Source organism: Gossypium raimondii, chromosome 2 (assembly GCF_025698545.1).
Source record: "Gossypium raimondii isolate GPD5lz chromosome 2, ASM2569854v1, whole genome shotgun sequence".
Taxonomy (NCBI): Eukaryota; Viridiplantae; Streptophyta; class Magnoliopsida; order Malvales; family Malvaceae; genus Gossypium; species Gossypium raimondii.
The window spans coordinates 44,511,552-44,532,583 of NC_068566.1; the positions used below are offsets into that span (position 1 = coordinate 44,511,552).

Here is a 21,032-nt window from a genome sequence, read left to right on the forward strand (position 1 = left end):
GGTGCCTCAAAAAGTGAAAAAGTAGGGTAGCTTGTATAAAGCTCGACCAGCATGTTTTTTTATTGATGAATATTCACGTTCTTGCTTCTTGGTAAAAAGGGATTTTATTTCTAAATAACAAATGCTAAGAAGAAAAAAGAAGACGATGAAATGATGTAATCATGACCTCTCCTTGGTATCATACCCCTGTTTTTATACTATATACTATACACCTAGAATCGTATGTGTGAGAGAGAGAGAGAGAGAGAGAGAGAGAGAGAGAGAGAGGATTATTTCTTCATATAAATGATGAATGAAGATAGAGCAGCTTGACTGCAACTGCAAGCTAAGCAGCACTAAACAAAATTGTTTGCGTATCATATTTAGCTTCAGCTAAACAATGATGTGTAGAGTTGAGAATTACATTTATACAAACAGTACTGTAATATGACCATTATTGATGAAAACCACAAGTTTTCAACTGTACTATGAATTGTCATCCAAAACGACAAAGAAAAAACCCTGAAATTTTAAGTGCTGGATCAATGTTTCAGGTAAGGCTTCTAAAATAAGCCACCCCAGGGTTGAGGCTGTATAATATTAATAATGGAGCATGTTTTCTTTTTTTATGAATGAACATTGGGTAAAAGTATTGCAAGAAAGTTGTGTACCAGGTTGGTGTCCCACTCTAAAAATTCATTGCAAGACTTGTAAGGTTGAGTGTTAAACTATTGATGCAATGTATTTTGAAACCATGGACTTAACATGGAAAAAACACCAGAACTATGATATTAGCAACTATACAGGTCCTCCAAGGTGAGGTCTTTCCAACACTGAATCCATTTGGATCTAATTATGAACAGAGATAATAGGAAGCAAAATGATGTCCAAACAGACCACTCTAGTTGCCAAAAAAAGCCAGATTTCATCTGTAAGACCATCTCCAATCTTCACCGTCAGTATCATAATCGCTATTACCATGACCAAGATGATTAGAATCGCCATTGATATCATCATAGGGATCAACTTCATATAAAACTTCTTCATCATAGCCACTCACGCTCCCAACTTCTGAAGATTTGCTACTTCCTTCTCCTGATTGATCAGACGCTTTAGTCTCCTCATCCTCATCCTCTTCCTCCTCCTCCTCTTCAGATGATTCATCAGGATAATCATTTCTTGGATTATCTTCAGCTGCAAACACCAAAAAAGAACATACAAGTCATACAAGCATCCCTAGAATTTGGTGACAGAGAGTAGACACTAAGATTACCATTTGAATCTTCACTATCATATTCTGACTCATATGGCACATCATAGAAATCCTCATCATCCACCTTTACCCTGAAACAAGATCATGCATCAGTTTCTAAGAGAGAGAGAGAGAGAGAGAGAATGCAAGAGCAGGTTATATAATACTTACAGTGGGAATGGATTTGAAGCCATATCCTCCTCACCTACATCCATGTCATTCTTCACAGTGTAGTAGTCATACACATATCCATCTGCATCTGCATGTTAAATCGAAAAGGAAATAATACATCAGATGGTCATAAGAACATAAACAAAATATCAGCCAGACTGAAGTACTAAAGAGAAAACAAATAATACTAATTCTCTAATGAAACAGCATTGCAGCGGAAAACCAGTAAAATTGGCTCCATAAAAACCATACATGAAAATTTCCTGTTATGAAAGATCAAAAAGAACGCCAAAAACAATAGCAGCTGAAAGGCCAAATATATTGCAGTCAATAATAGTTATTCATAAAACAAATTTACGATCCACAACCTTTTTCAAACATGTAAGCTCGAATATCAGATTCAATTTCAGCAGCAGCTGCAGGGATAAACTCTCTTAATAGAGGCAAATAACTAGATAAAAGCTCGCGATCTTCCAAGGATTCCTCTCTGCAGTAAAATCAAGGCAACTTAAATCTGTTTCACAATAATTCTTTAACATATAAGTTAATGAATTTTAAAACAAACTTACTCAATTTGCATGCTATTAGACTTTTCCTCAACCTCAACACGAAGAACATCATAGAAATGGTACATTTCATCAACTGCCTCTTTTTTACCTCTTCTGCTCCTCCATATTTGTTCAAAACGAGCATTTTTTGCCATTTCCTAAAACAATAGACTTCATGAAACTACAGAAACATGAAAGTAAGAGGCAAAAAAAAAAATTTCCTTTTTTCCTGTATCACAAGATAGCTGGCTGTGTTAATTACAAACTTAGGAGCCAAATAAAGCAGTAAGCTGCTTAGCTCCAGTACAAAATTGCACTTGATGCTGACAAACCACTTCAGATTCTCTAGAATTTGGATTAAAACAATAGTACGAACAGGTTTCTACCAGGAAAATTGTAAGCAAACTTGAGCAGTTTGGTTTTTCTTAGCAACACTAGTCATCAAATTTTTACTTTAGTCTCAAAAAAAGCATGCATTTAATCACTCAAGGTTATGGCATCAATCTCATAGTTTCTGAAGGCCGAGACTGTAAAACTACTCATAATATCAAATCATCCTAACCCCTTTTCTTTTAAAAAGGGTAAGCCTTTGCAACATTCTTATTAGGAAATATGAAAACAAGACATAGCCAAACCAGCAGCTTGTTCCACATTAGCATGTTACGTGGTCTAAAGCATTCCCTATACACCAGTAAATGTGCTTAATGGATATTCTATTATCTGTATAACTAATTATTTAAGATGGTAGTAATTTCAACTAATACACGATGACAGTGCAGGAATAAACAAGTGGAGTTTACAAGTAGGCATTAGCCCATGCTTTTGACACATTTCATAAATCTAGGTTTAAATAGTAAATTGAAATGTAGACAAAGCAAAAAAAATGCTATCTGATCAACAAAATCAGAACAAAGGATGAAAGCCATAAGATGAACACTAAAGAAAAAATTCTCAAAGATCCATGGTAAACAATAACGAGGATATAGAAAGGATCATTGATTATGACTATCTTTTCAAAATTAATAAAGGCATTTTTAGAGACATTAAACTACCTCTTGCTTTTGGATGGATTTAGATAGCTGCTCTTGACGCTGCAGACATTAAAATAAAAAAGGGGAAACATTAGGATAAATAAAAAAGAGACAAGAATCACTAGCAGATTCAAGGAGCAACGATAGTTGTGTTGCTTGAAGCGAAATAGAATGAGAGATTACATAATTGGTTTTCTGAGGGCGCCTTCCTTCCTGACTCTTTGTATTACCGTCAGTAACATCAGCAGAATTCGGCTGTCAAAGAAACCATCGTTAGAGCTATGTTTGCATGTTCTATGCAGAAGTACATGACAAGAAATTAATGAAAAATACCTTCAAAAAGCAGACTCTAACAAAAGCAAAGGATAAAAGAGAAAACAGTTACATTAACAGCATTTCAGCACCACTTACTATAAAAGATTGCACAATATCAACTGTAGCCTGAGAGCTTGTCAGTGTATCCACATGCCGCACAAATACTTTCTTACTCTTCAACTCCTCTAATGCAAAACAACATCATTGCGTCAATTTTAGAAATTTCTAAATTATGGAGCATGCAAATTAGGAATGACCCTTGAATTTAATCAGGAAAAGAAAAACCTCTTTGGGACGATTCAGATATCGATAGTTTCTCAAAATCAGAAAAGGGGCGTTTCAAAGGTCTCTCATTGATTTCCAGCCCTGCAACAGACAACACGAGTATTCCTTAAAGTTTCAAAATTGCATTTTAATCTATAACGGAAGCAAAAGGAAACATAAAAAAGGGTAAAGAAATGAAAGAATGAAAAGAAATGACATACAGAAAGCATCAAGACGAAACTGAGAGACTTTGCGCTTAACCCTAACAATCACAGGCTTATCGGTCGTCGATTGAGGCGGAGTTGAAGAGCTTTCGCCGTTACTTGCCATGGGTTTTGGTTGGTTGCAAAGAGGTTAGGGTTTAAGCTTCGTTGAGGAAGAATGGAGAGGGGGTTAAGGCTTTAATTAGTCCTCTTAACTTTCGTGTAAATTCTGAGGGCAATGCTTTTATATGTGATGGATATTTGAAATATATATATATTTCAATAGAAATGTATATTCTAGAGATAGCAATAAAGTATATCTGAGGTCAATGTTGCTAAATTTATTATCTCTTTATCGAGTTCGAGTTGAGAAAGCAAATATCAATCACTCTACATCATTTGTCTAAAAAAATTTTACTCGTTTTCGTACATATTCATTTTTTAAAAGTATTGATACGAGCATTCAATAAAAAAGAGAAAGTGATCATGATTAGAGGGTCGATTCACCTATGACAAACAAAAAATCAAAATTGGATTAGGAGGTTAAAAGAGACGGAGGAAGATGAAAATAGCTAAGGAAACACTTAGGTTTTTCTTGCGGAGGAAGAAGAGGTTTATTTGTCTCTTGTGCTTTGGGTTATATATCGAAGGGCGCCCTTGTATGGTAGTGTCACGTAGCCAACAATATGGATGGTAGACCAACCTTGCCCATGTGATCAGTTAGCTGGCAGGATCATTATAGGTCAGTTATCGTCATGTGCAGTATTGTGTGATGTGGTCTTGCTCTTACTTTCTTTTTGTTGAGGTTGCACGAAATTGTTATGCCTTAGTAGTTCCCTTGGAGGGTCCACAGTGGATGGTCTCTAGAATGGGTTCAAGATGGCTCGAAAGGAATTCATAGATGGTTCTAGATGGAGGGGCATCACAAGGGGTATCTAGTGGAAGGTTGCTCATGAGTCGCATACAGTGAGGGGTCATTACCAAGTTATCCCATGTTTCGCCGCATGTCATTATTGGAGTAGGGGTATAACAACAACAACAAAAACCCACCCCATTTGGAGTGAATCGAGTTTGGAATTCATCAAGGGTGTTCAAATTTTGACATCCCTAAGCTTAACTTAAAAATTAGTACCAAAATATATATTTTTTAAAGTTATATTTCTTTGTCACAAGTGTTACGTAAACAATTCTTTCATTACACATTTTACACCAAAATGCTACACCTGATAAAAGTCCAATCAATAATAAACTGCCACGTCATATAAGATTTAAAAGGTTAAATCATTATTTAGGACCTGAACCTGACAACAATTCTCACATTATGGCTTGAACTGGTTTTTGGTTCAAGTTAGTCCCTAAACTTGGTAATTATTTTCATATTGGAGCCTAAAATAGGTAATTGTTCCTGCATTGGGGCTTAAACTTTTTTTCTTAGTTAGTCCTTGAACTTGGCAATTATTCTCATATTAGGGCTTGAACTTGACAATTGTTCCAACATTGAGAGTTAAACTTTAGGGTTTTCAATTAAACATCAATTGCTAACTTGGACAAAAAAAAGTTCAAGCCCTAATGTGAGAACAATTGTTAAATTCAAGGACTAAGTTTAACAAAAAAAAAGTTCAAACCCCAACGTAGGACTAGTTGCCAAGTTCATGTCCCGAAAAGTGATTTAGCCCAACTTTAAAAAAATATTTTTTTATTGTTTGATTTTTTTTTCTTTTACATTATTTCACTATTTCTTTTCTCTTTTTTTTTTTTTTCCTTTTTTTTCTTTCTTCTTCCTTTATAATGTTTTACAATGCACACAATACTTGAAATTCGTCCTTTCAAGGTCGACATGCAAGTTGGACCAAAAATCAGCCGGGGTGCCGATCTTGAGATAAGGGTTGAACTGATTAATCAACGAATCGATACAAACCAGTTGAATCAAGCTAAAAAAATCGATTGGACCAATTTTCTATATTTTTAAATATATATTTATTTTTATACATTTTTGATAATTTATTAATCGAATTAAATGAATTGATCAAACCATGAATTGGTGGCTTGACCGACTCGATTATCATGCTAATTCTAAAAACCTTAATAAAAACTATGAAGCCCATATTAAAGCTCGTACTTGTAGAAGAAACATAAGATGAGAGAAAGAAGAAAAAATAAATATAGAGTAAAAATTAATATAATATATATAAAGAGAAAATAATGCTTTTTCTGTCAACAATTTTAGTTGATTATATTTTTTAAATAGATTTAATGTTTTGACTAACTATTGAAGTAAGGTAACAACTTGAGAAAAAGAAGAAGGTAACTTCAGTCTACTAAAATGAGAAAAATATGCATAATTTAGATATCAATTTGTAGGTTAAGTCTTTTAAAAAAAGATTTAACAGTTTGACTAACGATCTGTATTAATGTAGTTTAAATACCATTTGTGACCAGAAAGTAATTTAGATACCAAAATGAGAAAAAAAATGTATAGTTTAAGTACCAACTTGAGAATTAAGCCATTATTAAAAAATAAAGCAAAATTAATATATTAAAAGAAATAAAAGTAATATGGGTGGATTTAAAAAGTATTGAATTAATCATCCTAAAATGGAGAAGTTTAAACAAAATTATAATTGCTGATAGCCTCGAGAGCTTGCTTGAGCCCATAAACCCCCAAGGAAATGGGAATCAGTTTAACTTTGTGTTTCTTCTGCTATTTAGAAGAGGCTAAGAGGAACCTACCAAACCTACTCTATATATTTGCACCACTCTACATCTACCTTCTCAACTATACCAGTAAGAAATTAGGCAAATATGGGTGCTAGGCATAACTTGGTTTTTCGTATTGAACAAAAAATTATTAAGGTGAAAATGGAAAGATTGGCAAGCAAGTTCTTGACCACAATTTAGCACTCTATAACATGTATTCTAAGCCTTTTAAGTCAAAATATAGAAAAAAAAAAAATGCATTCTCCTATCTTAGCCGACCGGTGGTGAATCTTGTGCTATTTACCTCTACTTCTGTGACCTTCACATCACTTTGTTCAAAAAGTTTTCCGACTAAGCCAGAGTCTTGATTCATCTGACCCTGCACAGAATCAAATTCGCAAAGGCCGTTCTCATCATCTTGAATACAAGCTAGCAAGTATCAATCAAAATTGTTTAGCCTATTCCTCCTTTCCATTGATTCTAGCATAAATGACAGACAAATATCAAATAATGCTGAAAATTTCAGTGTGTTTTATAGGCTCACTGCCGGTGCAGAAGAAGTTCGCCTAATCGGCAACTTCTCCTTCCACAGCTTCCAAGCATTCCTGACTTCATCCAACTCTGCATCGGGAATGCCTGTGTTAAAATCTAAATTTTCAACCCATTCTTCCCAGGGTGATTTGGAAGGGTCCAAAAATTTTGAAACTTGCGGCAACATTACAGATTTGTAGAACTCATCAACTGCCTTGAGGATTTCTTTTGATTCAACCATCGTCAGCATTTCAGGTCTTGTTACATTACCAGGCGCCTTTCTCAATATGAATGTGTTCCCCCTCAAAATTAGAACTTCAGATGGAGCAAGGGGAAGGACAACCCGTGAGAATTTGGCTAGCGATAATGTTAGAATATCTCTTGGGAGCAATTTGCGCTTCACAGCTACGGCAGTACCAACCATTTTGCGGATCTGGCACAATATACAGTATTTAATGTTATAAACTTTGTCAAACAGTTTGCAAAAAGTGCAGGCCACCCTAAGCTTTTGTTCTTTAAATTTCTTCTACACAATGAGGCAACCTTAAATTGCAATTACTGCTTTTAACACTTGAGGAAAATAAGCTTAATTCTAATTATTTTTTTCTTTTTTTTTTTTTCAGAAACATACTGCAGTAACAATAACAGGAAATATAACATGGCAACAAACGGATGCTTTCTACTTTAATGATTTAAAAAGGTTACCTGATGTAGCATGAAAGACTCTCCCCATATGGAAATTTCAACGTAATCAAATCCCATTGAATTCTGCAGCTTTCCGCAAGAACAGTGAAAAATTTTTCGAAAGTGGGAACCTGTTATTCTATCTGTCTCGTCAGGTTCATGTAACCATCTTGCTATAACTACCTTGGGACTTTGATCCTTCGAGCCATTACCCTGACTGTTACAAGAATCAACCACAGGTTCACCAAAACCACAAGACATTTCCTCATTATTTACTGTACTTGTTTCATCGATCCTTGTATCTTCCTCTACATCACTTTCCTCCATCTCGGAAGTTGATGAGCCATTATGAGATTTAGCTCTTGGTGGACGACCATTTCTGGCAGTTTGCCTAGGAGGAACTCGTCTTCTGTACTTGGCTCTTTGAGTATAATTATGGAAAGGGTGTTCACCCTAAAAAGTATCCACAATAAACAATAAGCAAGCAAATTCTAGCATAACTGAATCAGTAGACCTGAATGAGTATTAAACTAACCCCCGAAATCATAAGAAAAACACACCAGAAAATGGAATCATAGAACAATGAACTAAAGTAAACATGTTTAATATGAAGTAAAATCTTAATTGAGAAGGCAATTCTCCAGGTGAATTTTGAATTGCTCTCCATTGAAAGAAAGCAAATAATAACATATGGCTTCATAAAAGGACAAAGATAAATGACATAATATAACTGATACCTCAAAACAGTTTAATATACTGTTGAAGTCTGATATATGATAATTAGTTTCAGCTTCAGTGAAGTGACTTTTTATTCCAATGATTTCAGCTGGTAGAAGGTAGGAATATTTCCGGAGATTACATTCCCTTCTAGGATCGAAACTCCTAAAAAAGGCGATGATACAGAAAAGAAAGGACACCCAGAAATGAAATATTTATGTAAAATACTGAAGCAAAAATCCAAATAAACAAACTCAGGCTCTCACTTTTGTGAAGGTAATATACTGAAGACTCGGATATTGTCGGGAAGATAAGAGTTAACACATTTAGCCAGGGCAATGCCATTGGGGTCTTCCTTCCAAGCATCTTCAGGTATCTCCATTTTCAAGGAGATCATTGTTGCCAAAGAGTGAACCTAAAGTATCCATTGACAATAGAAGTTTTAGCAGCACCAACCTCACATCAAGCACATACAAAATAATAACAAGAAACTTACTCCTTTATCTGTTCGGCTGCTTCTGGCCCAAGCAATTTTGTGCAGATCACCATAATTACTGTCACGGATTCCTCCAGCCTTGAAAATGGCAGTTTCCAGTTCATTTTCAATAGCTACATTGCCACATTGCAATCATTAGTATGTTCAGACCCCATACTAGATATGAAGGGAAAAAAAAACTGAAATGTAATGGCCTAGTGAGCACCTATAACACAATTAACAGCAACAAAAACAACAGCCAAAAATTGTGATGAAATCATGAAAAGAAAATAATCCCCACTTCTAGGCTATGTAAAAAAAAAGGGAGAAAATTGACAATAATTTTTAAATAAACAGATATATTTAATTACAATAGTGGAAGCTGCAACTTACTAGATAGCTCGTGTTCATCTCGCTGCAGTTGAAGACCTATAAATAAAGGGGGGAAAAACATTGGGTTTTGTTTATATAATAATGAAAAAGAAGGGGAGGTTGAAGAAGGAGCTACCTCTGTAGTCGGTGCCAACGTAGCCGACCCGCATGACCACCTTTTTCTTGCGAAAAGGTTCCCATTTGCAGGCGGAGAGAGGGAGAGGCAGCTCCTTTTCATCTACTACAGAGGACTGAGCAGTGCAAATGATTCGAAAAGGTGTTACTTTCAAAGGAGGCCTTGGCCTTGGAGTTTTCACCAGCCATGGAGCCAAGGATAGTCTCAGACAAGAAATGGCCATCGCCTTTGGCTGTGGCTATGGCTTTGGGGCTTTTCAGTTCGGTTACGTTTCGGGTCTAAGGCTCCAGAAACACCCAAAGACACTAACAAAGAACAAAAACAGCGGATATGGTTGCTTATTGGTAAAATCACTTTTCCAATCCCTCTTAATTTCAATATTGAGTAAATTGGTCTTATCAAAAAAAAAAATTGCAACAATTCAATTACTGTCAAATTTTTTTTGAATTTGAATGAAATCATGTAAATTTTGAAAATGAACAAGTAAAGAGAATTAATATTTTACCATACATAATATTAATTAATGTAATAATAAATTAAACTTTTAATATTTGCATATTTTATTAATTTGATTCTAATTCTAAAATAAAAATAAATTTTAAAAATCTAAAATAATAAAAGAATATAGAAAGAAACTTTAGCTTCAAATATATATATATAGATAAAATGTGTAAACTTTGAGCGCTAAATTTATTATTACATTAATTATTATGTAAACTTGATAAAAGAAAATTAATGTTGTAATTAATTATCCTTAGATGCTTACATTCGAAATTCACAAAGATCAATTTATTTCCATCTTTTTAACAAGACCAATTTACTCGACATTAAAATTAAAAAAGATCGAAGAGCTTTTGTACCTTTCTTTTTTGTTTTTGTCGTAGTAATGGTAAAAAAATCGGCTTCGTTTACTTTTAAGTACCAATTCAGTAAATCTTACTAGGGTTAATTCCGCTAAACATATTCAAATTATCATTGAATTTTAAATTGGTTCTTAAGCTTTGAAATATTTCATTTAAACTATTTAAGAATCACGATACCAATTAGCTTTTCTGTCAACTGGACTATCAATTTAGGGTGGGTTTGGATGGACGATTGGGTCCGGTGCGGTGCATTTAGTTTACTTTTTATCTCACGCTACAGTATAGCTACAGTGTCTAATCTCACCACCATCGTTGTTTTTACACTAACCGCAGGTAAACGCACCGCCCATCCAAACTCACCCGTAGGTGTTTAATGTCTATTCAAATTATGGCATGAAACATAACCCTATTTGCATATCGGGTGTCCTGCTAAGCTCGGTTTAAATCGAGTTTAGACAAAGACTCATTGTCTTTGGATTGTCTTGACCTAAAGCTTAGGCAAGAGTTTTTTTTCCCTCAAGATAGCACAAATTTAAATTTAATGATAAAAAAATATGAATATTAATATAAAATTAATATAATATTCATATTTTTTGGACCATTTGACTCAAGTTGAGTTTGGAAATTTTCTAAAAAAATAGATTGTAGCTTAGCTCACTTCTTGGACATCTTTGTTGAGTAATGTTTCGTATTTTTCGGCTTTTCTTTTTTCAGTTAAACTCTGTTTTTAGTTTCCCACTTAAACTCTGATTAATGTAGGTTATTTTAATATTATTTGACCTATAAATTTAGCCTATAAATAGGCCCTTTTTTCACCCTAGAAAGATAACCCTTTACATATTTAGGTATTAGCTTTTATAAGCTTTCAGAAATTTTTGTGTTTACGTTTTGAAGGTTCTTATTTCAGGTTTCGGAGTTTAGTTTTATCTCCATCTTTTGCACTTTTCGTTTTTGTCGTTTTAGTGAAATTATCTTTGCTCGTGATTTTTTATCCTTTTCAGAAGGGTTTTTCCACGTAAAATATTTGTGTTTGATCTTTTCAAATTCTTCGTTATTTTACTTGTTCATTACTTAACCGTATTTATCCCCAACAAACTGGTATTAAAGCTAGTTCGATTTCCACAATCAACTCGTTTAGAGATGGCAACAACAAGGTTTGATTTTGATAATTTCAATGGCATCATAAATTTCAATTTGTGGCAAATTTGGATGGTGACAATTTTGTTCAGGGCGATCTTGAGAAAGTCCTTACAGAGAAGAATCTTGCAGACATGGATAATTCAGAATAAGATAGGTTAGATAAAAAGGCTCTATCTACGATTCAATTATGTCTAACAAATAATGTGTTTTAAGAGGTTTTGATGGAGAAAAAAACATTCACCTTATGGAAAAGGTTAGAAACCCTTTACACGACAAAGTCTTTAGCTAACCGATTAGTGTTGAAACAAGTGAAAACTTCGACCTTAGGTCCAAGTGGATCCTAGATTTGGGGTGTTCTTTCCACATGTGTCCCAATAGAGACTCATTCTCCACGTATAGTTCAGTTGAAGGTGGAGTTGTGCGCATGGGGAATGGTTCATCCAATAAGGTAATCGATATTGGTACTGTTCAAATCAGGATGCAGAACGAGACAATTAGAACACTGTTAGATGTCAAGCATGTGCCTGACTTAAAGAAAAATCTCGTCTCCTTGGGAATTTTGGACTCGAAGGGTTGTAAAATTAACATCGAGTCAAACAACATTAATGTATCTCGTGGGGCTCTCGTTTTGATGAAAAGTAAAAAGATTGGCAATCTTGATGTTTTGGAAGGATCAACGGTGACTGGTGAAATAAGACGTCTCTCGTTTTGATGAGAGGTTATCTTTTGGATGCAAGTTTTGAAAAGATAGGACATTGCGTTCGTGGAAATCAGACCCGAGTCAGTTTTGATTTGGCATTGCACAAGTCAAAGACTAGAAAACTTCCAGCTTCTAAACACAACTTCGACTCAATTAATGTCCTGCATAGTTCGAGATAAGCCCGTGGTAGGCTTTGACAAAGAAGGTGTTCTGAAAATACGAGTTAAGGTAGAGATTTGTGGAGTTATGTCTCGTATTTTTCAGCTTTTTTTCTCCCAATTAAACTATGTTTTTAGTTTCCTACTCAAACTTTGATTAGTGTAGATTATGTTAATATTATTTGACCTACAAATTTAGCCTATAAATAGACCATTTTCCCTCCCTAGAAAAATAACCCATTACACATTTAGGTATTAGCTTTTACAAGCTTTTAAAGAATTTTGTGTTTACGTTTTGAGGATTTTTTTTTTGAGTTTTGGGGTTTAGTTTTTATCTCCATCTTTTTGTACTCTTCGTTTTTGCCGTTTTAGTGAAATTGTTTTTACCCGTGATTTTTATCCTCTTCAGAGGGGTTTTCCACGTAAAATATTCGTGTTCGATCTTTTCAATTTCTTCTTTATTTTACTTAATCGTTGTTTAACCGTGTTTATCCCTAACAATCTCTAATGAAACATATTTAAAATATGTGGATTAAATTATAAATACACTTATATCTATTATATAGATAATTTGGATTCAATGTGTTAAAAATGATAATCAATGTCAATAAAATATAAGAGAGCTATTTCTTTTTATTTTTAATAATTTAGATCCCAACTGATCATGCACTAAGTAAATGTAATTGTACAAATATATTTATAAATTGATGGATACATTTTAAATATCTTCCATTTCAAACTTAAACTAACATTTATTTAGTAGAAAGAAACACTAGTAGCTAGGATTTTCTGAACTGAAAAAAGCTTTGACTAAATCCCCTTGTGAGTTTAATGTAGCTCTACATAAATCTCTGGTAGGGGAGTATAATGATATATTGAGGCAAGAAGAACTTTTCAAGGCCCTTAGATCTAGATTCCAATGGATTATAGATGGCGATCACAACATAAGATTTTTCCATCTTACCACTATGATTCATAAAAACTCAAATAGAATTATGGGTTTGTTTGATGTTTTTGGGAATTAGGTTATGTCTAGAAATTAGTCCAGGATCATTTTATTAAGCTTTTCTCTACTTCTGAGGTTTTCTTAACGGGTTTTCGAGGGGTTCTAGTTTCCACTGGCCACACCTATCGGAGCCAAATATACAAATGCTTGGAATGGAAATTTCTTAGGTTGAGATAGCTAAAGCAATGTTGTTCTTTAAACCAAACAAAGCCACGAGCCCAAATGGACTGTATATTTTCTTTTACCGGTGTTATTAGCCTCAGGTTAAACATAAGGTTATTGACTTGATTTTTGAAGTTTTTAAGACCTCCTCTGTATCAGAAGCTTTAAATAAGACCTTGGCGACCTTCATACCTTGTGTAATACTGTCTACAAGTTTATTACTAAGATTATGATAATGAGACTTAGACCCCTTCTTCACAAATTAATTTCCCCATTTCAAGGTAGTTTTGTCTCAAGCAAAAAAACCTTCAAATAATGCCATTATAGTTCAGCAACTTATGCACTCCCTTAAAGAAGATGAAAGGGTTATTAAGTTGGATCTCAAGAAGGCTTATGACAAATTAGAGTAGAGTTTTGTGAGGAAAATGCTTCTCTTTTCCGGTTTCCCTATTAATTGGGTTAATCTTATCTTGAGTTATATTTCTACTACTTCTATAACCATCCTTTATGGCTCTCGAGGCATCAGGCAAAGAGATCCCTTATCCCCATATATTTTTATTCTACGCATGGAATTCCTTAACCTTAAAACCATGTAGAATGTGGACTAAAAAATGTGGCTATTGATTCGTGCCTTTAAAAGCGGCCTTTGATTTCCATATCTCTTGTTTGCAGATTTTTTTGGAAAAATCGATCTAAAAACCTATTTGGTTGCACAGCAGAAATTTAATTTTTTTTTTCTAAAAACTGATCTATTTATAATAATAAAATTTACCAAATTATTATATATGTTTTCGGCTTAGCGGTTCTGAACGATTATTGACTTTCAACCACCACAATCTTCTCTGTTATTTTCAAGCCCTTGACTTACTCAAAGAGCATGTTCTAATTAACAAACTAATCGCACAATGGAAATTTTTTAATTTTTCAATAGGAAAAATTAATACTCTCTATGAGAAATAAATCTAACTCGAGCTCTCATGAAAATCAAATTTATTTGAGAAAACAAATATCACTATTTTCTGACAAAGTAACTACGCTCAATGATGTGTCTTTTTTTTTTTTTACTTAGCTTATAGTCCCTATTTAAAGGGAAAATTCACAAGAATTCTTAGCTTATAGTCCCTATTTAAAGGGAAAATTCACAAGAATTCTACTTAAACAAGAGGAGATAAAATAATAATAAATTAATAGAAAACATAAAGCCCCATTAGAACTATTACAGTACGTTTGGTTCACTGTAATGGAATATGGTTGTAATTGAATAGAGCTGTAATGGAATAGAACTGTAATAAGTAATTCAACTATTTGGTTGAATGAAATGGAATAGAACTGTAATAGTATTCTTGTGTTTGGTTGAATGGAATGATGCTGTAATAGCATAAGGAAAAGAACTAAAATGACCAGAATAACCTTAGCAGAATTTTTTAGGTAGATGATTATTGTTATTGTTATTAAATTTTAATAAGATTATTATTGAAAATAATTTAATAAAATAATAAATAATTTAACCATATTTTAACATAATTATTATTAAATAAAATTTAATAAAAATATAATTTAATAACATTCGTAATATAATTATTATTATATGAATTAAAAAATCAAAATATATAATACTATAATCTACTTTATTATTTTTAAACGCAATATATATTTAATGTGCTAAAATATCATTATTGAAACAAATAATTTAATTATTCTACAATAATTGAATTGGTAGTAAAATATAATAATTACATCTTTTAGCCCACTGAGATAATAAGAAAAATAATAATTGAATTGGTAGTAAAAAAAATCCTAAGCTACTATTTTCTTATTTAAATTAAATATTGATTAATTATTTGTTAAGAAAAATAATAATTGAATTGGTAACAATTATTTTGGGATAAATGTGGATGAAATCTGGAGAAAAATTTTGGGGAGAAGAAAGTGGGCTATTTTGGTCTCAAAATGTGAAAATATTGGTGTTGAATAGCAATTCAGAGCCCCCACCACTGAATACCTATTACAATTGCTGAGGGAATAGGGGTGTAATAGCAAAACTGTGGAATCAGTAAATGGTGAACCAAGCTATGAAATAGGGGTGTAATTACTGTAGCGCGCGTAATAGGCAAGGAATGGAATACCCATTCCCTCCAACCAAACGTGCTGTTAGGGTGGGCAGCGCACACCCTTTCTGGGTAACCCTGGGTGCTGCCCATCCTTTTTAAATAGGCTTACTGGGTTCATTCATGTATTGTATATAATTATACATGTTATTCAATCTTTAAACCAACTCATATAAATTATCTAAAATAGCTAATTTTCATTCTCAACATATTATTTATTTATTAATTTAATTTAATTTAATTATTTCTCTCAATTAAATTATTTTCCCAATTCAATTCTAATTCCGTTAAAATCATGATAACGGTGCAAGACTAGAATCTATGAGTAGATAAATTTAATTTTCTCATTCTGTAAAACTGTGATGACTAATTAATTTAATTTTCACTTTGAACTTCAATTATTTAGTTACAAACAATCAAATAATAATCCAAATAAATTAAATTAATTTCCAAGTCATCTCTTGTTCCTCGCGAGAAAATGCATTCCCTGTGAATAGTAATACATGCAATCTATTTCTCTGTTCTTTGTTTTCATTTATTCAATATATCAGTTCTAAATGTAGTTCATAAATGGTTATGTTGAGTTAGCGGAGAGACTGATTGGACATATATATTTAGGGCTCAAAAAATTTGTAAATAAGTTGTAGCTATTCATTTATTAATTACAACATTATTGACTCATAGAGTCAATCCACTAAAATCCACTAAAAGTACCATTACTGAATCCTCTCTTATTATATGTCATTATGAAAACAACATATACTTTTTATTATCTAATGACATTATCATTAGTGTGTTATTCTTATAGGATATCATTTATCTCTTTGGGTTAAATTCGTTTACCCAATATGATCCTATTTTATCTCATGATAACCATCACATCTTTCTTTATGAAGAAGTCTATTACTAACACAGTAATAAAATCATTTGTCCTAAACAAATGACTGGTGGCCACGATTTTTTCATCAACCATGAATGCCAGTGAGATAATATATGTTACCCTTAATTGGGCTATGAATCCTACTTTTATAAGTGAAGTTATGTCATACAAAAGTCATATACCCAACATACCAGCTTTCGACTCTATTACCAATTGAATTCAGGTTTTTAATATATCAAAGTATACAAGTTACATACATACAGACACTTACTCATGATTGAGGTAACGCCACAAGTGAATGAATCCATAAAATGGTCTGGGATAAATTCATATTAGGTCTTATCTACTGTATTGTCAGTCTAGACAATTATACTTATGTCTCTATCTTTCTGAAAGTCATTCGCTTTGATACCTAAGGCAATGTATCTCTCCAGTTGGACTTGATAGACAATATAATAGTTCATTCAATCAATTTGCTCAATTTTTATTATTCAAACTATGAACTATTTAAATTATCTACTAATATAAGTTACCTTCTTACATCATTATTTGACCACATGATGCGACTTGATATTAGTTAAACGTTAGGTAATCAGTGAACCAATATTAGCTTATACATTTTGCTTTTCAAGGAAAAATCGTTGAGATACTAATATACAAAATATAACAATCCAAAGAATGGAATTTTATTAATTAATCTGACCAAAAGGTTATAAGCATTAATGATGAAACAACTACACTAAAGTCATAAGATCCCAACAAGATGATGTAATTCTGTTTGCTAAAACAAATAGGTGTACTATTGAGGCCATTAACAAAACCCTTCTTTTATTTATGGAAGAACCTAGACAATACATTAATTTAACCAAGTCGAGAATTGTCTTCTCCTCTAATTGTGCCTCCGATATTAGAGATCGTATATGTAACTCTCTTAGAATAAGGGAAACTCTAGATTTAGGAAAATATTTGGGCTTCCCCATTCATTCTAAAAGAGTGATTTACGAGGATTATGAATTCAGCATTGATAAAGTTAGAAGCAAATTGAAAGCATGGAAAGCTAAAGTTCTCTCTCCTACATGTCGGCTTATCCTCATTCAGTTTACGATGGTTGTCATTTTAATTTATTTTATGCAATGTTAATTACTTTTGTTTAGTGTTTTCAATTAAATTGATCTCATTAATAGAAATTTCCTTTGGGGTAGAAGTGAGTTGGCTATGAAACTCCACTTGGTTAATTGGGAAACTGTAACTCACCCTAAGACAAAGGTAGATTGGGTATCTGACGTGCTAAGCAGAAAAATTAAGCCTTCCTAGTAAAATTGAGTTGGAGAATACTCCAAGAAAAAGAAAGTCTCTAGGATAAAACTTTTACATCTAAACATTTACAAGACCCAAGGAACCTACAAGAAGTTAACACTTTGTGTTATGGAGTTCAATTTGAAAGATCAACCCGATCCTTGCTTCAAATATCAAATGGGTAGTTCAGGATGGAAAAACAATTAATTTTTGGTATGATAATTGGTTAGGATTGGGATCGGTGAGGGAATTAATCCAAGGTTCACTTCATCTAGAGAAAGAAATTGGATGTTCAATCAAGTTAGAAATAAATGGGATGTATTTAGGCCTTAATGTATTTCCTTTTATCCCAAGGGAGTTAGTTGACATTTTTCTGAGTACTCTCGTACTTGACTCCTCCTTTAAAGGTGATATTGTATGCCAGGGACCAACGAGTAATTGTAACACCCCTCACCCATCCCGATTACTGGTATGAATGAGATATGCCATTAGACCACTTTCATGCCAAAATCTCGAATTTATTTAAAAATTGAATAAGAAAACATTTTTATAAAATCATAGAAAATAGATCAAATCAGTTTTAGAGTTTTGAAATCTTATTAAAATGATTTTGAATCAATTTTTAAGTGTTTAGAACCAAATTCGATTTTGGAGGGATTGTTTTTGACAAAATAGTGTTATAGAACCTACAGGGATACCTAGGCCTTAGGTACTGAACCCAAGTCCTTGTACTATTTAATTTAACATTCTATTGGTTGGGCATGTGGTACCCTTATTAAGTACCGAACCTTAAGCACCTTGATGAAAGTTTGGCCCCATTTTTAGGCTAAAAACCAATACCTATACCATGGGTACTGAACCCAAGGTATAGGGGACCAAAATTTTGAGTTATATACACTTAAAAATCAATCCAAAACACCTCACACCAAGAGCACCCATGATACATGCTTCAAAAAAGAACCATGTACAATTAGAATTTACATAAAATTTACTCAATTCAAGCCATTATCCAACAAATAATTATGAACAATAATAGCAAAATAAGGCTATCATAAAATCAGTCAAAGTATAATTATGAACAATAATAGCAAAATAAGGCTATCATAAAATCAGTCAAAGTAAGTTAATTGGCCAACTACTTAGAGCTTAGAACAATTAGGCTATTTGCATGCATGCAAAGGAGGTTTTCATGCATTCATGAAGTATAACAAAATAATTAAGCCTTTTACAACTACATCACAACCAATGCTTCACGTGCCAAATGGTATATTAAATAAGCATATTTACACATGCAAACGCCTAGGTACATGCCAAAATAAACAAATATGTCAATTTCATACTCTTGTTGTCTTGATGATAGTGTGATGTTCCAAAAGGAAATGTTGGCTTCAAGGATATGAAAGTGTAACCTATGCACAAAAACAACAACGTGAAAGCATATAATGCTTAGTAAGTTCAAATGGAATTCATTATACTTATCTTGTTTGGAGTTGAGCATACTAGGTTGTTAGATCTGGTGCCCTAAGTGTAGTATTTTCGTTTAAGTATACTTGTAATTTTTCAAATAAATTAGTTACTAAAATTATTCATGAATTACATTAATAATTTGCATATTATCCTTACATAGCTTTTGTACGCAAAGAAAAATGGAAGCAAATATTGCTCACTGGTTGTCTAATGTTCAACTAATACTAAACGATATTATGTGGTCAGATCGTAATACAAAAAGACAGCTTGTATTAGTAGACTAATATGTTTTCTATCCAGTCCAATTCAGGAGATGCTTTGTCATAGGCATTAGAGTGGATGACTCCTATAAGATAGAGACAGAGATGTGACTGACTAGATTGATAATACATTGGACAGGACCCAAGCAAAATAGATCTTGAATTCGTTTATGAATTTATTCACTTGTGACGTTCATAGTGTTACATACCTAAATCCTGAGTGGGTGGCAGACTATGTATGCGTGACTCATACACTTTGATGTAAGTAAAAGTCTGAGTTCGAATATATAGGGAACCGAAAGCTGGTGCATTGGGTGTACGACTTCTGGAGTACGTAGCATCATTCATAATAGTGGAATTCATAGCCCGAGACATGGGCAAATGATATCCTCTCATTGGCATTACATGGTTGATGAAAAGTAAACGTGGCCACGGATTGTTCATCTTTGTGATGAATGACTTGATCACTATTTGATAGTGAATGACTTTTCATGAAGAAGGATGTAATGGTTACCATGAGATAAAATAGGATCATATTGGGAGAGCGGATATTATCCTAAAGAGATCAATGATATCTTATGAGGGTAACACACTTATGACAAGGTCATTGGACAAGCACTGAGTAGATGTTTTCGTAATGGTATGTAGTTAGGGAGAGCTCAGTCATGATACTATAGTGGAATGACTTCGTGACTACATGAGTTTACAATTAATAGGCGAAAAATTGAAACTTAATTATAAATAATTTGAGCTCTAATTATATATGTCCAATCGGTCCCTCCGCTAGCTCGTTGAAACCAAAAATGAATTCAGTGTTTGAATCAAAATGAACAAAATGAATAGAAATAGAGAAATGGAAAACATTCAGAAATGATTATGGTTTTCTCTGGAATAGAGAAATGGAATCATTTGGAAATAAATGTGGTTTTCTCAAAATGGAAATAGAAATGCAAATGAGAAATTATTCATTTGCAAATGTACATAGATTACTCAGAAATGATTAGAAGAATGGGTTTATGTTTTTGAGCTATTTTAGAGCCCTAAAAACAAAATAAGCCATTCAGACATAGTAAACATGTTGAGTAGTGAAATATTATATATATTTTCTCGAAATTTACTAGGAGTAAAATTGTCATAATTTTACCAAGGGCAAAATTGGGATGAGAAATTTATTTAATATAAATATATTGAAGTTTATTTTGGGAAATAGAAAAACAAAATCGGGTTGGATCAAATTACAAAGTATTGGGCCAAAAACTCCGGGAAGTACTTGTAATTGGACCCGATGTGAGAGAGGACCAAAAATCCCTCATGGATATGAAGGGGACGACAACACTAGTAGGAATACTAGATGATGTTGTTCACCCTACTCCTACTCCAAGTAGGAAGTTGTTTTTGTATTTGAAATAAACCACTACAACTCAACAATGGTTCTACTTTCTTTTCCTATAAATAGATGGCGTCGGTAGAGCTATTAACACAACTTTGAGAAATTGTTACTTTGCCGAAAAATAGAGAGAATTTATTCTCAGCTATTAAATATATTTTTCCAAAATAACAATTCTACTAGTTTCTATTTAAGAAATTTTTTTTCGTTTTCAACCTAACAAGAAAAGA

The 21,032-nt window shown here is 33.0% G+C and overlaps 2 protein-coding genes across 2 annotated transcripts; both read right to left on the reverse strand.

Annotated features, from left to right (window-relative positions):
- Positions 1-739: 739 nt before the first annotated feature.
- On the reverse strand, positions 740-4,003 carry LOC105789050 (RNA-directed DNA methylation 4). Its single transcript, XM_012616256.2, has 10 exons — positions 3,782-4,003; positions 3,582-3,662; positions 3,393-3,481; positions 3,165-3,236; positions 3,003-3,041; positions 1,972-2,108; positions 1,771-1,889; positions 1,403-1,490; positions 1,253-1,323; positions 740-1,173 (listed from the first exon to the last, which is right to left on the reverse strand). The coding sequence occupies exons 1-10, from the start codon at positions 3,888-3,890 to the stop codon at positions 905-907; spliced, it is 1,074 nt and encodes a 357-aa protein (XP_012471710.1). The 5' UTR covers positions 3,891-4,003; the 3' UTR covers positions 740-904.
- A 2,567-nt stretch (positions 4,004-6,570) lies between these two features.
- Positions 6,571-9,675, reverse strand: LOC105789051 (putative tRNA pseudouridine synthase). Its single transcript, XM_012616257.2, has 7 exons — positions 9,376-9,675; positions 9,261-9,296; positions 8,889-9,001; positions 8,659-8,807; positions 8,413-8,557; positions 7,697-8,128; positions 6,571-7,424 (listed from the first exon to the last, which is right to left on the reverse strand). The coding sequence occupies exons 1-7, from the start codon at positions 9,596-9,598 to the stop codon at positions 6,993-6,995; spliced, it is 1,530 nt and encodes a 509-aa protein (XP_012471711.1). The 5' UTR covers positions 9,599-9,675; the 3' UTR covers positions 6,571-6,992.
- Positions 9,676-21,032: the final 11,357 nt, after the last annotated feature.